We start from the raw sequence: 21,565 nt of genomic DNA on the forward strand, positions 1-21,565 counted from the left end.
ATTCAATAAATATACTACTACTGCCATTTGATAGCTTTATTTCCATGGTGAACTACAACCAGTATTAAACATCTAAACGCATTCTAAAATCAATGTGTTTAATATCAGCCACCAACTCCAACTCTCATTGTTTTATTTGCTACAAAATTAAAAAGCCCTCCCACCAGAAATCACTTCCCTGTGAGGTACTGGCGGACTGCAATCAATTTACTGGTAAAAGAAGATAACTTAAGCTTCTTTATCATCTTCTGCAGGTGTTTTTTCTAGATCGTGATTCACTCTAAGGCCTTTCTCAATACACCTGCAGCACCTCAGCTGATTGCACTGAAGGGTAAGGACCCTTAATTTTTTGGGTTTTTTTTTTTTTTTTTTTGAGGATCATTCAACTAACTTTTAGTCCAATGCATACGATATGATATTTGGGGGGATAGATTCATCCCTCCTCCCTTTTTCTTAATCCCCAAGTTTTGCTCTTTTGTACAAATGACATCAGATTTTCTCTGCACTCTCATGATTAGCTTCATAAATAAAACTACCTTATTTTTTTAGCAAAACCAATTGATTCCATCAGTTCCATCCATTAGTCTTCTCATTCTAACAAGCCTATATTTTATAGGGACAACCTTTTCTCTTTAACTAGCCTTCTCCCACCATTTTCATGATGTGTCCTCAACACTATTCAAAATGGTCATCTCCAGTTAAGAATATATCCTGATATTTTTTTAAGAGAAGTTTTTTTCAGGTGCTTTATTTTGCAATGTTCTTAAAGTCCACTTTAGATATGTCATGTAATTAATCTATATTATTATTATATAAGTACAATTTCTGTAGACTAAATACTGATCTTTATGATAAACCACTATAAATGCCCTGTTAATACATACAAATTATGAAATACATTAGGAGTTTATATAATTTGGGCCAAATCCCACTGGTTTTACTCATGTAAATAGTCCCACTGATGTCAACGGAGTTTTGAGAGTAAATACGAACAGGATTTGACTATGTTGACCAGACTACAAAGATATACCAGACCTTGAGAGGTGGAAGAAATGCTCCTAGGTCATATACAAACTCCCCAAACAATTTTATCTTACAACTGAAGCTTCCAAATACCAACAAAACCCTCAAGAACCTTCGTCCCTGACTGTTAATCTGTGTTGATGACTCTTATTTTGACATACCATCTTATTTTTGAAGATATACTTCATTAATATCTATAACCACTTTAAGGTTGTGCACAAGGCTGTCATTAAGAAGAATTCCTAGGAATATTCTGAACTAAAATATATCCAGGTATTTTTGGCACACCTATACAGAGAGAGATAATAGACAAAGCAAATTTTGTGTCTCTAACAAGGTGCACCAGGAGCAATTACTAGCCTACTGCTTCTTCTAGTGTCCTGTTCACCACTAGTTGTGGCTAATTGGCAGTGACGTTGCTCAATATATAGTCCAGCTGGCAATATTTTGTCATGTTCTGCATGTTTAGCTGCTATTAAGCAGTGTTTCTTAAAAAACATCTGGTCTAGTTTTTCTTAAACTGCAGTTACATGTCAAGAAGTCAATTAGGAATGACTATTTAGAGAACCTGTTCCTGGAGCTTCAACCCTGTACCTGTCTTGACTACTGAACACTTCCCCTCCCCCTCTGTTGTGTTTTCGTTTTGGGGTTTTTTTCTTCCTTTAAACGTAGTGTGCACCTGAAGCTTGCTGGGGCTTTTGAAAACCTAGCAACAGTGAAGGGCACAAAGTTGGGCACGATTAAGAGTTACAAAGGAATGTGAAAATCTCTTAATTTGTAGACATCTGGACCTTGCTGTTATAGGAAGCCTTGGTGAAAACAACTATTTATCTTAGTGTATGCTCTGTGTGGCTTTAGAAACATCATGTATTCTTTGTGTTTGGGCAAATTATGAATAAAGATTAAGTATGCTTAAAAAAAAAAAAAAAACACATCCAAAACCAGTCCTGTCAATCACACAGTGCCTAGTATCAAAAAAAAAACCCCTACAAAAAAAGACATCATCACAGAGTAGAAAGACTTCAAAACCAAAATTAAAGGAGCAAGCATTTTAAGGCATCTAAATTACTGAAAGCACTAAGAGCTTTCAGGAGCTGAACTCTGACCTGCACTTCTGAAGTTGGTAGCACAGGACCCAACAGCTTCTTTAAACAAAACCAGGTTTTGGCACCCTCTAGAGGTTTTGCTCCCACAAAGAAACAACTCGGAAGACAGATAATTATAATTATCATAAAACTTGGGAGAGCTTACAACCCAGAACTCAAGCCCGTAACCAGTGCAGACTGGTACAAAAAGGCTTATGCAAGAATGCAAAAATAATACATTAGAGGATCAGTTCTGGTTCATTCTGTGTGATCAGACTGTTCACCTCATTCAATTAGTCTAGGACTTCAGGATCTGTGGGAACAAAAACTGGAAGAACACATAACAATTAATACTCCTCTGTCAAAAGACAGGGAATCTAGTTTCCACCACATAACTTTGGAGCTTTATAAAATTTAATATGTCACTTAGTTTATGAGATATTAAACTTAACCTGAAGACAGCTAGCAAAATATTAGATCAACTATCTATGCAACACATTGTAAAACAATATTCCAAACTTTTAGTGTCACACATATTATTTTCTTTATGAAGTGGGATTTAAATTTTATTCATGTTCTCTGAATAAAAGCAGTATTAATTATTGAATTTTCCATCATTTGCCCAGCTACTTCCCACCAAACCCTGTCCACATAAAATAGGAAGGGAAAAGAACTTTCTATTACAAAACTACCTTTCTGACTTTTTGATCGAATCCGTGTCAGATGCAACTTCCTATATTACGAGATGTGGAACTACCTGTTCAGATCTCAGTAGGTCTTGCTTTCCAGATCCAAGACAAATGTGCTCAAACATTAATCATTAATTTTCCACCGTCACCCTGTAAGTCTGAGAATATAGTGTTTCAAGCAGTCGTGCAGATTTACACCACTTCCTCAAAACAAAGTAGAAAAGAATAGCTCATTTTAGATGCTTCATTATGAAAGAAGAAAAAAATAAAAAAAACGTTATACAATCTGAATATTAAAGAGGCATTTCCCATTATCAGTGATAACACAGAAATGTAAATTTCAACTGTGAGATGTTTATTTTTAGGATAGTTTGAAATTGCAAGCCATTAATCCACAGCTTTCCAACTCAGAGACCCTTAGAATTTTGCTGCAAACATCTCTCCTGGGCTCTGTTGAGAAAGTAAATTAAAAAATTAAAAAAAAAAACCCAAGGATCAGGGTGTCCAGGGTATCCCAGGAGCAACTGTAAAAAGGGAGCACACTGCATATACTTCTCCAGTTCCACTATCAAGTAATTTGAGGCACACACATCACTTTATTCAAAGTAGACTCCCATGTCAGTGACTGGTGAAATTAAATGAAGGCCAATCGCTAGCAAAATCCTACAGCATCTGCTTTGGAGGAAACTGTAATGAGACTCTTGAAATACCCTGATGATGGCTCCTCAGGGATCCAGCTCTAGCTACTGTGAATTTTTCATTTCAGGAGACTAGTTCTTCAATGTAGAAGAGTTGGTCTCGGGCCAGGCGGAATGGTGCTACACAGACACCCTTACTGCAGGCATATGGGCCCTACTAGAAACCATGAAAAGCTCTGAGCTCCTTTAAGTCCTGTTATGTCTGAGTTTTCAGGCAGCATCAGAACATTCATTTGCCATCTGCCTGCCAAGAAACTTCTCCTGCAAGTTGGACAAGCCGCAGTAACCAACGCAACTGACATCCTTGGGATGATCACCACATCCAACGTTCAATCTGAAGACCACACACAGACTGCCATTTGCAGAGAGACCAGCTTGTCAGCGGGAACACATCAGGCCCATACCCAAGACTCTTCCCTGGTCCCAGACAGCTACCCTTCCCAGTTTAAACCTCTGTTCCTCATTTGATATTAAGTAACAAACTTAAAACATACCATAGCCCACTAATACCTGAACTTCTTTGAAACAACGCAGATGCCGAGCAGAAGTCAAAGAACAGCTGCAAATTCTCTAGAAATGCAGCAGACCTGTGCACAGCTCTCCTGATGTGGCCTTATCGGTGCTGCACAGAAGGGAGGAGTCGCTTCCCTCCACCTCATGGTGACGTTTTCCTTAATGCAGTCCAGGAAGCCGCTGGGTCTTCCCTGCCATGAGAGCACACTGCTGGCTCATGCTCAACTTGTCCACCAGGAACCCCAGATCCTTCTCTTCAAAGCTGCTTTCCAGCCAGGTGGCCCCAGCATGTACCGGCGCAAGAGGTTATTCCAACCCAGCTGCAGGACTTGGCATTTTGCCTTTCAGCTTCACAAGGTTCCTGTCAGCTCTTTTCTCCTGTTAACCTGTTAACATGGGTCTGAATAGCAGCACAATCCTCTGGGAAACCAGCCATTCCTCAGTTTTGTATCATCTGCGAACTTGCTGAGTGTAGCTCTGTCCCACCACCCAGAACATGAACAAGGATGTTAAACACTACAGGTCACAGCAGTGACCCCTGAGCTACACTGTCAGTGCCTGGCCTCCTGGACTTCATGCTGCTGACCACAGGCCTCTGAGCCTAGCAGTTCAGCAGATTTCAGCCCACGTCACTGTCCATTTATCCAATCCATACTTCAAGAGCTTGTCTACGAGTATGTTATGGGAGACTACCAAAATTCTCCCAACAGGTCATAATGACACTCACTGCTCTCCCTTCATCCACCATAGTCACTCATTGTAGAAGGCTATCGGGCTGGTAAAGTCTGTCTTAGCCTTCATAAATCAATACCGACTACTCCCAATCACCTTCCTCTCCTTCATATGTTTGGAAATTATTTCCAGGAGAACTTGCTCCACCCACCTTCCCAGGGTGTGGCCTGTAGTTCCTTCTTGAAGGCAGGAATGACATTTGCTTTCCAGCAGTCCTCAGGAACCTCCCCGGACTGCCATGACCTTCCAAAGATAATTATTAGAGACTTTAAATCTCCTACAACTAGTACAACAGTACAATTTTTAATGCAGCTGACGGGCAGATGCCATGGTGAAGTGGATCAGTACAAACTCCTCCGCTCTCCAGTGAGGGAACATACCACTGCCTACCAGGTAATGCTGAAGCCGCAGCCAGCAGATCGTTAGCATTTGATCAGATACATTCTTGCATCTGTAACAGAGTCCACACAGGAAGAGAAGGAAAAGCCCTACTGGAACCATCCAGAGACAGCCTGGTTGTCACAGACCCGTGATGAGATCCACAGAATTTCCCGTTACCGTGGCCAGAGAGTGAGCTCTGGTTCTCCCTCACTCAGAGCAGCCTGTACCCTGACTCAGCAAAGAGCCATGTCCAAAACAAGCAGCTAGTGGCTAAGATTACAGGTGATGAAGCCTCTTAGAGCAAAGCTCATGAGAGCAGGAGACTGGCTGTGATGTCAGGGAAGGGTGCTCAACTGTGCAACACTGCTGGAAGAAGAAAAACAATAAAATAAAAAAAACTATTCAAAGTCTAACCATCCTCTGAGCACAAAAAAAAATATCTCTACCATGGATACAGGAGATAATGTACTCTGCCATATCCACACATACCAGTAAACAAACTTATCTCCTAGAAACTATGGCTTTTAAACGGAATTTTCCCTTCAGATTGTATCTGTAGGAAATACCATTGTCATTCACCTTGTATTTACTCTTTTGAGGTGGAAATGGTTTGTTAACTCCACAAGACTTGCTGATTGTAATCTGACAACCTAGAGGAACAATGGATAAGAAAAATAAAGATATGCTTTGAGCAGCTCCTAGAATGGAAATGTACAAAAACCTAAGGAGTAATTGCCTTGCGTACATGCATTTAGGATAGTGATATTTTGAATAATTAGAGGGCAGATATTCTAAAATTCACTGTACATTTCAATAGAACATATTTGATATCAATGCTGACTACAAGTATATAAATGGATCACAGTTGTGAAAATTTCATTTCTCCAATAATTAAAAAGTTTGCTGAGCAAAGATAATTTATTATCTTAACTGAAATATCAGCAGCTAAAAAAGCTACAACTAATGTCTCATGGAATTTTTTAAGTTTAACAGATTTTATTTTTCAAATTAATATTGCATTAAATGTAATTTTGATTGTGTATTATATTACTAACTGTAAATTATCCCAGAACAATAAATACAATCCATAACATGCCTCAAAACATCATTATACATTCTTGCCACTGAAGTCATTAATTGTATTTCTTCAGATATTTCACTGCATTTTAAACACATGAAGTGATAAATGCAACTTCTACCTAATTTAAAAAGTGTAAAGAAAAGTCTATGGCTACCTTCTGATCCACTGAGACAAAGCTTAGGGTGCTCAGCCACCTTGGCCCCTTCCCCTTTTGTTTCTTTTGTGTTTCGTTTGCTTTACAAAATGAGTGTCAAGAAAAATTATGTCAGAAAAGGTAACTTTGGAGAAATCATCATAAAAGCTCAGAGATATTTTTAGGACAAACAAAAATTAGAGTAGTATTCAATGTTTTGTGAAAGTGAGATAAAATTGCTGATTGTCCAAATATTCTAGGGATTACCTATGCTAATTATTTTGCTGAAATAATCTTGAACTACTTCAACATCAATTTGACCCCTATTTGAAGACAACCTATGTAAATTGTAAATACAAACATTTGTCCCTCATATTCCTGCTCTGAGACTGTTCACTTCTTACTTGAAACCAAAAATAAAAAAAAAAAGGATTAGAAAGAAATTTTATATATATTTAAAAAATGAAATAAAGAAAAACAAGGCTTGAACACAAACTGCCTGTCCAGTTCTCTCTCCTAGTACATGATGAAACAATAGCAACAGAGACTTGCTTACAAATAAGTTTAATACCATTCCTAATACACTCTGTGTTAATACAGTAGTATTAATGCTGTAGTAAGGGACTAGCAGCAGAATACTCACTGGTACTTTGTATAGCTTCATTATTCTTGCAAAAGCAAGTTCTGGTTTCGTTCTTTAAATGTCTCATGAAGAAGGGACCTAGTACAGTTTACCCTTCCCCCCAACCAAATGACTCCCTTCTTACTTATTTTCATTTTTTTGAAGAAGGGACAAAAGCTCAGAAATTACATTTTCTGTTTTGGAAAAAAGCCTCTTGCATAACCTAAAACATGTTGTTACCTGCTTGGGAGAATGTCATATGAAGACAAAGAAAAGTTAGTTTTATGCCACCTGTGCACGGACAGCAACATAACAGGAGACAAGTATTTGCTTAAGCAACATGGAAAGGGCTACACCATATAGGAGACAGGGTACATAAGCAACTAGTATCCTATTTTCATGCTTGTACCTGACCTGTTTTCAACCTCTCTAGGCATATTTTCCCTCAGCAGTTGTGTTAGCCAGGTTTTTGAACTTTTCAGCACAAGGACCACCTGTGAGTATGTTTTGGACAGCACAGGTTCAACAGGGTTGTGATCTAAGTCCAGTTGTCAAAACACTGATTTAGTACAAAGTGAAGAGCCACCATTAAGTTTGATTGCTTAGATGATTGATAAATTAACATTACAGTCTGCTACTCCATCTGCACTCTTGCATATGGCCTTTCATACATGGTACAGTTAATGAATCTACAGCCCACAATTTTCTAAACACACCCTGTGAGGGAGCTGGTTATACGGCACTACACAGGCAGAGTGCTGAAGCATAATCCTGACCGTGGTTCTTGTGTTTGTTATGGCTTGTAAAAGGTCACAGATTAATTCAGAGGTGTTGAGCTCACTCCGTATTTCAAGGTGGGAAATACTGGGATATTTACCACTAGCTTCAAGGTCCTGTCTTAACTTATGTCTGAGGTCCAGTTTTGTAACAAAATTAGCCTACTGAAATTCAGTATCAGTCAGTGAATACACTTCCACTCAAACACGGAGAAGTTTGGTGTCATATAAGGAGAACAATAAGAAAGTCTGAAACAAAAGCTTCAAACAGGACAACTGAAGGAGTTTCCTGGGGCTTCCACCAGAAGCTAGCCCGCATCTAGTGCTAGCAGCTACAGCCCCTTGACAACCCGTTTTTGCTCCATAAAACTATTTCAGCCGTAAAGTAGTATCATAAACTGCAGAGAGATGCAATATATAATGCATGCACACTTGTCAACAAATGACAGAACTCACATCCTGTCAGAGAGCAGGAGAGATCCCAGATATTTAAAATATTTTTTTTTTAAAAAGAAAAAAGGCAGCAACAGAAATCATGAGGCCACGGAAACTTCCATTATATTCTATTTAAGCCATTAATGACCATTTCAAGACAACTGAACAAAAAAGTTTACAAAAGAGGAAGCCTGACTAACAGAAGTAAATAATTAAGGGAGAGGCAGTACTGCTTTTTATGTCTCTTACCTTTTGGCTAATATTTGAATGTCATATTTAGGAATTATTAAAAACTCCACATGTATCTTCAAACTTCAAAAGTTTTGGATATATAAATGCTCAGACCTTAAATTGCAAGTCTCTTTCTATTCTTCTCTTCTACACATACATGAAAAAGGTGAAGATTAAAACATCAGAAACATTACACAATGTTCTATAAATTCATTCAGCAAGGTAAGTCACCTTTTTGAAACAGTTCTGAAATGATTCATGTGCAAAAAAGAAAAAGCTTTGTGCTAGCCTTCCTTTCTTCAGCTGCTCCTGTGAAATGCAGATGTATAGCTGTGCTTCAGAAATACACTTTATATCTAAAACCTGGTATTGTGAAATAAATCACAAGTCTCTAACCCTTTCACATAAACTACTATAAGTTCCACATTGAAGGGAATGGAATACAAAACTAGAATTATTTTAGCTATCCTCAAACTCCGTTGAGGGAGTAGAGGATTTATCGCAGTTATGTTGCCTCCTTTAGCTGATCCAAAACCAAACATACATCTCAACTCACACCATTCCAATAGGCAAGGTTCCTGATGAATTACACAGGCAAGCTGAGGTGCTGTAGCTACCACTTATTGCTGAGTTTGATTTCCCTTTTGAATTGGAGCAGCCAGTGAAAGCCCATACCACACTTCCATGTAGACATTTCTACCTTTAAATATGTTTCCCCAACTTAATACAGACCCTGAAGCATGTCCCTCTCTCCTATACCATCTGCTTTAGCAGTTGTACCGTAACTCTCCTCAAAGTACTGCAGTCTTCTTGTTTCACTGTAAGAAAACAGGTATTTTTGCTCTGGAAAAAAGAACTTCATCTACACTGAGTTTCAGGTGGCTACCATACCTCCTAGCAAGAAGGGGGGAAAATTCCAGAGTTCAAATTATCCCTTTGTCATTTTACAACTCTTACTCAAGTAACAATATACTACATACTAATATGTGCATTCTACAAACATACAGAAGAATGGGTATTTCTAATTGTGTTCCTAGTATTCAACGCCTGCACTTCTACACTCAGATGAACAGAAACAGTTGAACGTAAAGTCCAATAGCTTCTTTCAGACCTGAAGACTAGGTCACATCATTAAAATGTCAAACTCATTAACCCTATTTTCAGTGTTAACACCAAAATAGTTTCTTTATAGGGTGACAGCATCCTCATGTGTACAACACATCTACCAGCCCATGGTTTTGCTAGACAGGTAAGTAAGCATGAGCGAAGAGTGGAATCAAAAAAGCACAAATTAGTATCACCTTGAGTGTGCACAGGGGAGGAAATCTGGCACCTACTTCTCCGGACACAAACAGCTCAAGACACTATATATAGTAAGGATTCACCTGGAACCTTATAGTCCACTGTGTAGGACTAATTAATTTCAGAAAATGGATCAACAAGTAAAACAGAAATACTTTTAACTCTGTAACCTCAACAGCAATCACTTTCCCTTCCCATTCTTCCTCTGATTTCAACCTTAAGGACTGCTTCACTTTTCCACTTGCCCCATTCCTCCCGGCCAACTCAGCTTTTTCATACCAACCACTTGTTCTCTTTTGTTAAGCAAAAATATGACTATATTGCATAGCTACAAATTAGACACTCCTAAATAAAACCACATGACAAAAAAACCCTTCATTTCTGGCCACCTGCCAATACTACCTAGTTATTAAATCCAAAGTAGAACCAAAAGACCATATTTAAATAAAGACTTACTAGAAAAAGTATTTGAAAAACATGCATACTTAAATGTTATGATGAGAATATTAAGCCCTTCAAAAATCAGGGGTCCTTACTTCTTTATTACAGTCCTGGTATTTTACTGCAGGCATGGCCAATACTTATAAGTGAATTTAAAACTAGCGGAAGGGGGAGAAATAATTGCTTCACTCTCAAGAACACATATTTCCATAAGCTTAATTACTTGGTTTAGCGGTCAACATGACTGTCTACAGAGCAGTACCATTTATTGACAAGTATACCACAGTATCAGGTAAACAAATGCTATACTTGCTGAACTATACTGTTGTACAGGTCAGGAAGGATGTGTCTCTAAGATCAGTGAGCTAAGAAAACTAGCATTCTGATTTTTTCCTTCTCTTTCCTTCTACTCCATCATTTTTTCCCCCACCAGGAACTCATATATTGATCAAATCTGGAAAATAATTATTTAATGTAGTATGGCAAAACTTAGAGACTTAAAGTATAAAAATCATAAACTACTACTGAGATGATTAATCCTACCTGCCTTACAATAACACTGTAATACCTGTAGTTTTCTTTAAAAGAAAAAAAAACAAACCCAAACAACAATAAAGAACAACCAAAAAAACCCACAGCTGTATTATGACAATCATTAGACCGCAGAATTTTTGAAGAGTCAAGTAAAAGAAGGTTAAATTGAGAGAAAAAATTCTTTTATTATTTTTTATGGGGTTTAGATGTACTAAGGTATATCACATAAAGCACAGGTCTCCTGTTGAATCACCTGGATTTCTGTTAACAAATTCAAGAAGAGTATAATTGGGTTTTGCCTGGGGGAAAATACGAAATTACATTGCTTTTGAGATTAATATACAAGTTAGGTAACACACATGCAAGAGAGGAATTTTAACATTTGACACAGGTGCAACTAATTCCATACTGCTTACAGCATACGAGTTGAATATATTCACACATGCATTTCTTCAACAGGTTCAAACTGTGTTTTGCTTACTGTATCTTTGCAAGATGTTCTGTTACAACAGATACACATTTGTAAATAAAACACTCCTGAAAATGTATTTCTAAAAGTATTTTACTTCATCATTATACTGGCTCAACTACCTACGTTAAATGACTGAAGTAGCATCTTTCCTATTCACAGACAATACAGCAATTGTGCCTTCCAGCCTGTCTCCACCTTCCTCCCCCATCCTTTCTGTGGTTTGGTATCAACAGTTTCACAGATCTCTTTCTCTGCTTCGAACACTAGATACACAGTAAAAAAACAACAACAACAACAACAAAACAAACCCAGAAACCAACCAAAAAGCAAAAGCAATTTATATTGCAGGGTCTTTGGCTCCTTGACAAACATCGTTGCTCCAAGTCTGTTCTGTCAACAGATCACCAGCAATCTGTCATTCGGGGACCTGAAATATTGTCATCACCACTGATCAAAAGCCAAGTAGCTCCTTGCTGGATATTTTTCGAGGGGAGACCATGCTGAGAGAGTCTCAGACAGAGCGATCCATCAGCAATGTCAGCCTGAGGACTCCAGTGGGCAGAGCAATGCTGTAGAGGAAACCCCCACTCCCCCCTTGCCAGCCAGTTCTTGTTTGAGTAAACATATATATAGGGATTTCACATACAAACAGAAAAATCAAGTTCTTTGAATTGACCTTGCCCAGCAGGCTTCCCAGTGAAATGGCACCAGCACGTTCAAGAGGTCAGACAGAGATGCCACATCTCAAAAATGCAAGATGTCCCAAAGTCCTAAAAGTAGGTCAAGTTTATGTGACACTCAGCTGGTATTATTATCGCATGTTCCTCAAATCCTCATGTTGCACTTGCTAAAAATAATAATAATAAAAAAATATTTTGAAAATCAAACTAAATTGCTTTACTTAATCTAACTGTTCAAAGTTTTACCTATTCCAAGCTAAACTGAAGGCATAAAACATGATCAAACTCTAGAGTTTTGTTTTTACCACTCAAAAGCAGATGCCTTCTCTGCTCAGTTTGAGTCTTTTTATACTAATACACATGAAATAGAGAAAATATTTATTACTTGCTACCAAAAATTCACATCTCTTCAAACAGACCGGGAACAACAACAACAAAAAAAACCAGCAAGACCTATACATGCATGTACCTCCCAGACTTAGATACCAAAATTAAGAATTACAAAGCTGATTAATCTTGGCTGCTTTTTAATTAAAGGTATTTGCAGAGAGGGAACATTTAAGACAATTGATCAAAACTCAACCTCAAAAAGGCAAAGAGATGTAAAGTTTTACACCATACCTTTGCATTCCATCCACATAAAATAAATGCTGCACAGACCTACACTACATAAGATGGCACAGAATATAAGGAAATGTTTGTTCCTTTCTGAAATGAGGAGTATTATCCATCCTTGGAGTGCTCATTATGACAGTCAGCATTGAGAATTAAGCATGTGGGATCCCAGTGGAAACACTCAGAGGCTAACAAACTTCCCTAATTTGACCAGAAATGTGTGCTTTGGAATTGTTGTTATTGAAAAAAACCATGTAATGACACATATTAAAAAGACCTATTTACCTGAAAGTATTAAAAAAGTGTTTAACAGAATAGTGCATTAGGCTTCCCAGATACACTATGGCTTCAGTTCAATGCTCCCATTTATATGAAAAATTTTATTTATATGAAAATTTGTATCATCAATCTGTTTCTAATGCCAGTTCTTAAAACTTGCAATTCTAAATTCACTCTTTGATTAGACATGCATGTTTCTAATTAAGCTCAACCTGTCCATCCTTCTTCAGACAGATTAAAGTCAGACTCGCTCAAGACCCTTGAGGCTTTGCGCAATAAAAATTTATTTGTTCTTGGTAAAGACAATAGAAGTCAGAAGTGGAAGGAAAGTAAGTGCAATAAGCTTGTCAGAAACACTTTCAACGAAAAATACATACTTGTGAACCTAAAAAATATTTAAGGGACCATATTTACACAGGAGAAAAAGAGGACATGATGCTGCATACCTCATGTGCATTCAACTATTAGATGCTGCATGTCTTCAGTAAAATAAAAGCATGTGCAGTAGTTAATCCTTACTGAGGTCTATGCCAGATGATGAACATTATTTTTCCCAGAATGAACTTCACCTTCTGAAAACCACATAGACACAGCTGAAAGGCATCTGGGAATCCCCAAGCAGGACTTCCAACCCTATTACTCAAAATCCTTCTGTTGGGCATTAATGCCATTAATGTGGCTCAATGACAGAAATCAAGAAAGCAGAAGCCAACGGTCTTCTGCTGTTTTAACTGTACTGATAATTTTGAGAATGCATTAGGCCTTCTGTATTATTGACATTTACAAAGAAGAGATGTACTATCATACTTGCAAGTTTTCTCCTCTACCACCCAATAACATACGCTAGCACCAGAGTGGAAACCCGCATATAAAAATCACATTATTCTTGTAACTCAAGCTTCAAAACCATCTGCAATAAAAATAGCATGAAATATGCAATTCATCAATTACTGTCAACCTCCTTCATTAAAGCACAAACTTTTAAAAAATATCCAAAGCTTTTCTGTTCTATGCACTACATTTCCAAGCACACTAAGTCAGATAAGGTTAGGCACTGAACTGAAGGTTCAGGTTACCATCTTATATGATGATCAAGGATACAGGATCATCATCAGAAATATTCATAGTGTCAAATATGACTAATAATTTTGCAAAAAATTGACAACATACTCATAGACTGACCTCGATTTTGATTTGTAAGAATTCACAAGATGATGCTAAATACTGTGTGGATAATCTACACCCCTCAGGAGCCCAGCTCCCACTGCCTGTGAGACCTAAGCTTCTAGATCGCACAGAACACCACTTTCAGAAGCATCACACCATTCAGCAATGAGATGATGCCACTAGGTGTGTTCAAAAGCTGTCCTGAAGCTGAGTAGTTACTCAAGAAATATAAGTGAGAAAGAGGGGGCGTTAAAAATGCCTTCAGGTATCTGCTTATTTAAAGAACAAGACAAGAAGGTTTGCCCTGGCAGGCTTTCCATGTCTAACCCTGAGCCATTTCCACTGCTGAAAATCCTTAAGCTGTTGTTTCCTTAGATAAATATTCTCTGACCTAGCTTTCTGCCTTCTCACTCTGCTTTTCACTGAGTATGAGCACTCCATATCCCATGCCATGCCACTTTTCATGCCAAAAATGAGTGTGAAAAGGCTTTTTGCCTTCCCATATGCCAGACAGGTAAAGCAACAGTCAACATCTTGGCAAGAAGAAAGATTATTTTTAAACAAGCAAATTTGACTGGGACAACAACAGCCTGCTTTCAAAGAAACACGATTAAGACCCAGCCAAGTACAACATTAGGAGAAAACACCATAATGTCAGGACTTGATATGACCCATGTAATAGTGTATGTCATCTTCAGAGAAGTTAAGACTCTTCCCTCAGATAAATCTAAAATAATGTAAATATTTTTAAAAACAAGCAAACACACAGAGCACCTGTAAATCAGCTAGCCTACCAGAAATACACACTCCTGAGTTTCAGTATTTTGGTGGAAAACTATGAACAAGAACCATAGGGTTCATGTGCTGTTTTCAACATCCAGTGCATATTTCCTTGCTTTTTGGATATCCAGCTTCAAAACTTGTAGTACTCTCTTGGGAAGCAGGAATTAAAATACAATAAATTCTTTGAAATTCATTGTCTGGAGTCTTGAGTCACCCCTGAGACTCCTGCCAGTCACCCTTCCAAACTGCTTGCTGGTTGTCACGGAAGGGATATACCTTTACAGCATGCACATGACAGGTTTCAGTAATCCCAGTGGTCCTAAGAGGCACAGCAATTTTCTATCACCACACTGAAACTTATTTCTAATTATTTCCCCAAACATCTTAGTAATTTAAAATAATCTCATATAAATGAATATATTAAGACTAAAGTCTCATCCAGTGGGTTTAAAACTATTAAGAACCCCATCAGAATCCCTATTTACACTACCTGCCTAATTTCGTTTGGCTCCCTTCAAAAATTCAGCCTTAAGTAGTATTTTTGTGTTACTTAGTTGAACAATAATTGACTGTGTTAGGGCAAAAGAATGCACCTATCAGTGAAAAAAAAAAAAAAAAGAGTAAGTTTATGTTACACTAAACAGACAAATGGAAGTATGGAAGTGTTACTGTCAGTTTCCAAGAGTAGTTTTCCTGACCAAAAGGAAATTGCTGTAGTGTGAATATTTTGGGGAGATTAAGAAATCAATTACAAACTTGGCAAGGAAAAAAAATGGAGCGGAGGGATTGAAGAAAAGGTAGAAGAAATGGGGAAAACGCAAAATCTTCTAGAGAACCTTTTATGAGAAGCCCCATTCACTCTCAGATGTTCTTGATTTTGGATGTTACTACTTAGACTGCATATTTGTGGCTTCTCAAAACATATGACAACAAGTGAAAAATAATGGTTTGTTATACAGCAGAACTATTTGGGCTAATGCAATAAACCCCAATAAAATGTAAAATCAAACATGGTTATTTTATATACGCATTAAAAAAAAGTTACAAACTTTCTGGTAGGTCTGAGAAGTACAAAGTTTTAAAGTTTCATTAGAAGCCTGGTTTTTCCCAGAACTTCAATGTAATAGGCAGTGGCTAAAAGGACAAGATAATGCATACTTTTCCCATGCTTTATGTCTCCTGAAGTTACTGCTTATTACTACAACTGAATTTTGTAAAGATTGAGAGCCAGTAGGATGCACCAGAAGTTAGCATGCCAAGGGCCATTTAAACAAATATTAAATACTTGCTCTCATAGATAACAAGATGTTTTTCCATTCCTTAATTTTACACTAAACTGGCTACTAACACAAGAAAAAAACCCCAAAAAAATATTAACACAGCTATCAGCTTACATACAAAGATACCGTCTTTCCTTTTTAATTTTGTTGAACTTAAATTTTGCCTAGCATACTGGACAGGTGAGATACATGCCAGAGAATCTGGCCAAGAGATCTGATTTTACAACCTACTCATGACACCAAGTCAACACATCCCAAAGGGATAGAAGAAATTTTTTCACTGTGTCATGCACTTTCAGACCTATTTCCAAGTGAGCCCAGATAGGAAGAGCCACTAGTCAAACCGTTGGGTGGTTCTGCATTGCATGAGCAGAGGATTGCATCGCTCTCCTGAATGGAGACTTCCTACTGACATAAGAGAAATAACTTCTACTATCATGCCCCCATCTAAAAAACAAAACAAACAAACAAAAAAAAAAAAACCAAACCAAAAAAAAACCCCACACAAATAATGTTTTTGCAGGTGTAATGGCTTCTGTCAAGAATAAACTATCAATCTCTGATTTAAAAGCAAATGCGTTTAAGTCCCAGTTGAATCCATTTAAAAAATAAACACATCATATTTAAAAATGTTGCCTCCATTAAAGTTTGTTTACTTGTACGTTATTAATAATTAGACTACTAAATTTAATATTGTGCAGTTAAATAAGCATCCAAAACTCATCCTGCAGTAAGACCTTACTGAGACCTTCAAAGGGGAGAACCAATCAATTTCATTTTTGTCAGACCTCAGCTGTAACTTGAAATATCAAACTCTTCATGACTTACAAGCGCAATCAATAAGCATCAAAACCACAGATCCTTATTTAAGTGAAGAGTACTGTAATAATGTATTTTCCTTATCTTGCTGATACTCCTGGAAACAGTTGCTTCTAGGAATTGTTGAAATATATGTTTGAAATCCTAAAAAAGACATACTGGAATTTCCACAAGCGATAGGCTCTAAAAATCGTACCACACTGAACCATGAAATAGAAAATGTATCTGAAGTTTAGTGCAAAATTTAACACTCATGAGTTCTGCTGATTCTGTTATCTGCTCCATCTGCGTGCCAACCTAGAGCCCTACCTAAAAAGGTATTTCTTAAAACCTTAAAATAAGCTGCTCCAGCACTTTCTTTGTAGTGTAAGTTGATTTTACATGTCTTGAGAAACAAATACGTAACACCGAACCACAGCCATTAAACTGATACAATCCATCAGCAAAGGTAAATTATGCTAATCCGAATTATGCAAACACCTTTTTTTTTTTTTAGTTGCTACTATTTCTATGTTGTGCAGCTGTCTGTCGGAGTTCATTATATGAGAATGAAATTCATCTAGTAGCATTACTCGGGGGAAAAAATCACGGCACAAGTCACAAGCTTGCGTCACTAATGAGCTATTTATTATTTTTAACATCCGTTAAGGTACCTAGCAAACAGAACTTGAGCACCGTAGCTGGAGTTCCCTCCCAAAAGCATCTTTCTTGCAATCCACAAAAAAGTCATGCAACTGGAATTCACAAATAAATACTTTGCTTCCTACCAGCAGCTTTGAGGGGCATTTCAATCAGTACATACACGCAGCACAGCCCGCTACTCCTTTTATTCCCCCCCCAAGCCTCTCTTATGTAACAGACTGCAAAAACCATCTCTTAACAACGTGATCAAGATGTGATCTCCTGTTTCGGTACTACAACATTCAACATAATCACATTCAACACAATCCCGAGCCATTAATCAACTTCTTACTAATGAGGATGATCTACCGCAAGTTCCCTGCAGTTCTGCTGGATGCAGACTGATAGTCAAGGCTCCCAAAGGGTCAAGTCATTCACAGGCTGACAAGAGACAGCTTCACCAACTTGGCTCACAATTAGTCTTACAAGGGTATTTGATCATTGCAGAATGCCTGAGTTTTGCTTATATATCACAGCCTTCCTAGGTGGTCTGGGTTTTGAGTGGGGGCACGTCTCCAGATAACCTGTGTAAAGGTAAATAGGCTCACAAAACCCCTAAAGCCGCTTGCACCTCCAAGGCCCACAAAAGCAGGGCATGCAGCAGCTTGTTCTGGAGACCTGCACCTATACAACCCCCTCACGCCATGTCATTTATACACCCACCAACTAACTGGGCTGTCTGAAAAATACCAACCCACCCTACATGAGTTAGATAATTCATTTTTTAAGGGCAGGATGAATACATCCTTAAACACAGGATGAGAAGGATACTTTCCCCTCTCCTGATTTTGCAGAAGCCCACAACAGACTTACATAAACTCCCCATAATTCCGGGTAGTCCTCTCGCCATCTCAAGGTACCTAAGCCTTGACGTACCATATGGAGAGGTTTGCTACGAACCACTGCTCAGGCCAACTCACTGTTTTCACTTTACATACAGACTACCGATACAGAGTGTGAAAATGAACCTCTAACAGGAAGTTTTCCACTTCATCTTGTTTTTGCCAACAAAAAGGCATACATGTTTTAAGGGGCACAAATACCAGTTACCGCAGCCAATAAAGTTAACAGCTAGGTGTTTAATGCAGGGGCCTACTCGTTTCTAAATATTTTCTGCAAGTTTTGGATATTTTTATATAATGCATAGGGTTAATTATGACACCCTGAATCCGAACAAAGCACACCCTGCCACTTAAAGTATGAGAAAGAAAATGTCTGTGTAGAAGATGCTGTATTCCAGTTTTTCACGTATTCATACCTCCAATCCCTCCAGGGGAAATTTAACATGGTTTCTAAAATGATCTCTCTTCAGGGTTTTTATATTTTTCCCCACGATCCCCTGCCAGATGAATCTGTGTATTACATGTACCGCCAGCGCTGCTGCACCTCCTCTGTGGCGACTTGATTCAGCTGAAGCTATGCTTTGACCGATCGATGCAAGCACATTACACACCAGAATAAGAGTAAGGTAAGGGTAAAGGAAGGAAAAGCATCTTTCCTTTCAGCCATTAAATATAGATCAACGAAACATCACAGTGCACAGCGCGGCTCCCCTCCCCACCCCCCTCCGCCCGCTCCTCGAGCGCAGGATTTCGCAGACGGCGGCTTCAAAGGAAGACACCCCCCGGCCGCGCACACATACACACGCACACACATGCACACACACACGCCGCAGCAGCCGCCGCTCGGAACCGCCCCAGGGCCCGGGTCACCGCACCGGCACCTCCCGCGGACTGCGCGCAGGGCCGGGCGCTGCCCCCGCCCGCGGGCCCCCGCGCTCCCTCTTCTTCCTCCACCGCCTCCTCCTCCTACCCGGCCCATGACTTCACTGCTGTAACGAGTACACCCGTGCAGGGCGGCGGGAGACACGGTGCCGCGGATGCCCTACATAAGCAACGACTAACGTAGAAAGAAAAGAGGAAAGAGACGCGGGGGGGGGCGGGGGCGCGCGAGGAAGAAACAAGGGAAAATAACGCGCTCCGCTACCTCGCTCCGCCGAAGGCACAACCGCAGCTCCCAGCAGCCCAGCCCAGCCCCGCTGCCTCACCGAGGGGAGCAGCGCAGGAGCCCGCACCAAGAAGAAATATCACGCAAGCAGGAAGGAGGGGGCGGGGGGGGGGGGGGAACCTGGCACCATTACGGTGCCTGTCGTACTCACCGATCGGCGCCGATTCAGGCTGCTTTCTCCCAAACATGTACCAAAACCCAACAGCAAATCCTCAGTCCACTAGGCAAGGATGTACAGAGAGGGGAGGGGGGGGGCGACCGACGGCCCCGGGCTTCACCGCAAGGTCCTGACCTTGCCCAGCTGCAGCATCTTCGGCTTGCCCCCCCCCCGGGCGTGCGTGTGCGCCCGTGTGTCCCCGTGTCCGTGCGAGCGCGCCGATCCGGGCCGAAGGGGCTCCGCCGCAGGACAGCTGCCCGCTGGCTGCCGGGGCGAGGCGGGCTCGGCATCCACCGCCCCGCCGCTCGGGCGAGGTGCGGGGCCGCTGCGGCGGCGGCAGCGGCTGGGGCAGGCTGCGCGGCGGCGCCGTAGCGCAGCGCGCCTGGCGGGCGCACCGGCCGCGGGATGTGGCCGAAGGAGACACAGCCGCCGCCGCCGCCGCAGCATCTGCCGCTGCCGCGCTCCCTCCCGCCCTGCCTCCCTCCCTCCCTCCCTCCCTCCCCGCCTGCCTCCGCCCCTCCCTCCCCGTCCCCTCCCCAGCAGGAGCCCGCCCGCCGCGGCCGAGCAGCCGGCGCTGGGGGAAGGGGGGCGGGCAGCCCCCCTCCCGCTGAGGCGCCGCCGCCTGCGCCGGGCGGGGCCGGGACGGGCCCCCAGTCCTCGCTCCGAGCGGAGCCGCGGCCTCGCCGCAGAGGGACGCGTCCCCGTGTCCCCGCGGCCCGGAGCTCCCCGCGGCCGGGGTGGCCCGGCTCGCCGGGGAAGGGGGCGGCAGGGCGGCGGGCCGCGGGCGCAGGTGTGGGGCGCTGCCCGGGGCGTAGCGGGGAGCGGCCCCTCGGCGGTGGCAGCGGCTCCCGCCGCCTGGGGCTGGGGGACCGAAACTTCAGGTGTGCCAGCCAGAGCGGGAAAAGCAACAGGGAAGCAAGAGCTTGTTCCCCTGCTCGTTTCTGCCTTGGTTCTCGCTCCCCACCTTTTGGGAAGGCAGGTGGAAAACGTACCGTGTTTTCAGAAGTCTTCTTGCGAGCGGAGGGGGTAAGGAATGTGGAAGTCATGTTTGCTGCTGTGCACGCTTAACCCTTTACGGAGGAAACTTGTGTAAAATGCAATTACAGCACTCACCTGAAAGTTGTCATTCCATCGGTCCCTTTAAGTTGCTGGCGGAGTTCTGGTATCTGCGGAAAAACACCGAATTTTTGTTTGTTTGTTTTATTTTGGTTGGGGTTTTCTGTTGCCCGGGGTGATTACTGCTAGTTCACGCTCGCAGCGACCTGGGTACCACCGTAGCAGGCAGGATCAGCCCTCAGGGCAACGCCTACAGCCCGTTATTTGCCCGCCTGAGCCCCCGGCCCCGGCACCTGCTCGGCGGGGAGCGAAGCCGCGGCCTCTCCGGGGGCGCGTGGCGGCCGGCGGCTCCCGCGGGGACGGGCGCGGGGCTTCGGTGCCGCCATCCCGCCGGGCAGCCCCGCCGCCTCGCTCCGCCTCGCCGCCCCGCCGCCGCGCAGCGGGCTTTGAGCACGGCGCCGGCGCTCGCCCAGCGGCGGGGAGCGCGGGGCAGCTGTACCTGCCGCCCGAGGGCGCGGCGTGGGGAGCGGCGCGGCCGGCCCAGCCGCCGGGCTGCAGAGCGACTCGCGGCTGCCACCTGTCGCTTGGCGTTCTCGCAGCTTCCCCGAACGCTCCTGGAAGCGGGAGGTTCGCCTCGCCGGGGGCTGGGGAGGTCACCCCGCTTCCCTTCATAGCATTGCTCGCGCTGTGTCCGGCGCCAGGAACACTTGTCTTCTGCCCGTGGTGTCTTTCTTGTTTTGTTTTGTTTCTGTTTTATTTCACCATATGACTTGTTTTCATTTTACCTTTGCCCTTTACCCGGGGAATGATTAACAGCAGCGTTTTCTGCGCACTGCCTTGAGGCCAGCTCATTTATCAGCTATCTGTAGGCTCACAATAAGCGTGCTTGTGTT

General features: G+C 41.7%; 1 protein-coding gene across 5 annotated transcripts in view; it reads right to left on the reverse strand.

The window, feature by feature from the left end:
* Positions 1-20,074, reverse strand: part of CTNND2 (catenin delta 2) — a 681,093-nt gene extending 661,019 nt beyond the window's left edge. For 3 of the 5 annotated variants that reach the window (XM_056332605.1, XM_056332606.1, XM_056332603.1), the window contains exon 1: positions 19,611-20,074. In XM_056332605.1, the coding sequence (XP_056188580.1) occupies positions 19,611-19,647 (37 nt within the window). In that variant the 5' untranslated portion in view covers positions 19,648-20,074. The remainder of the gene's footprint in view (positions 1-19,610) is intronic. The other 2 variants (XM_056332610.1, XM_056332607.1) reach the window with 1 other exon arrangement.
* Positions 20,075-21,565: the final 1,491 nt, after the last annotated feature.

Source organism: Falco biarmicus, chromosome 3 (genome assembly GCF_023638135.1).
Source record: "Falco biarmicus isolate bFalBia1 chromosome 3, bFalBia1.pri, whole genome shotgun sequence".
NCBI classification, from domain to species: Eukaryota; Metazoa; Chordata; class Aves; order Falconiformes; family Falconidae; genus Falco; species Falco biarmicus.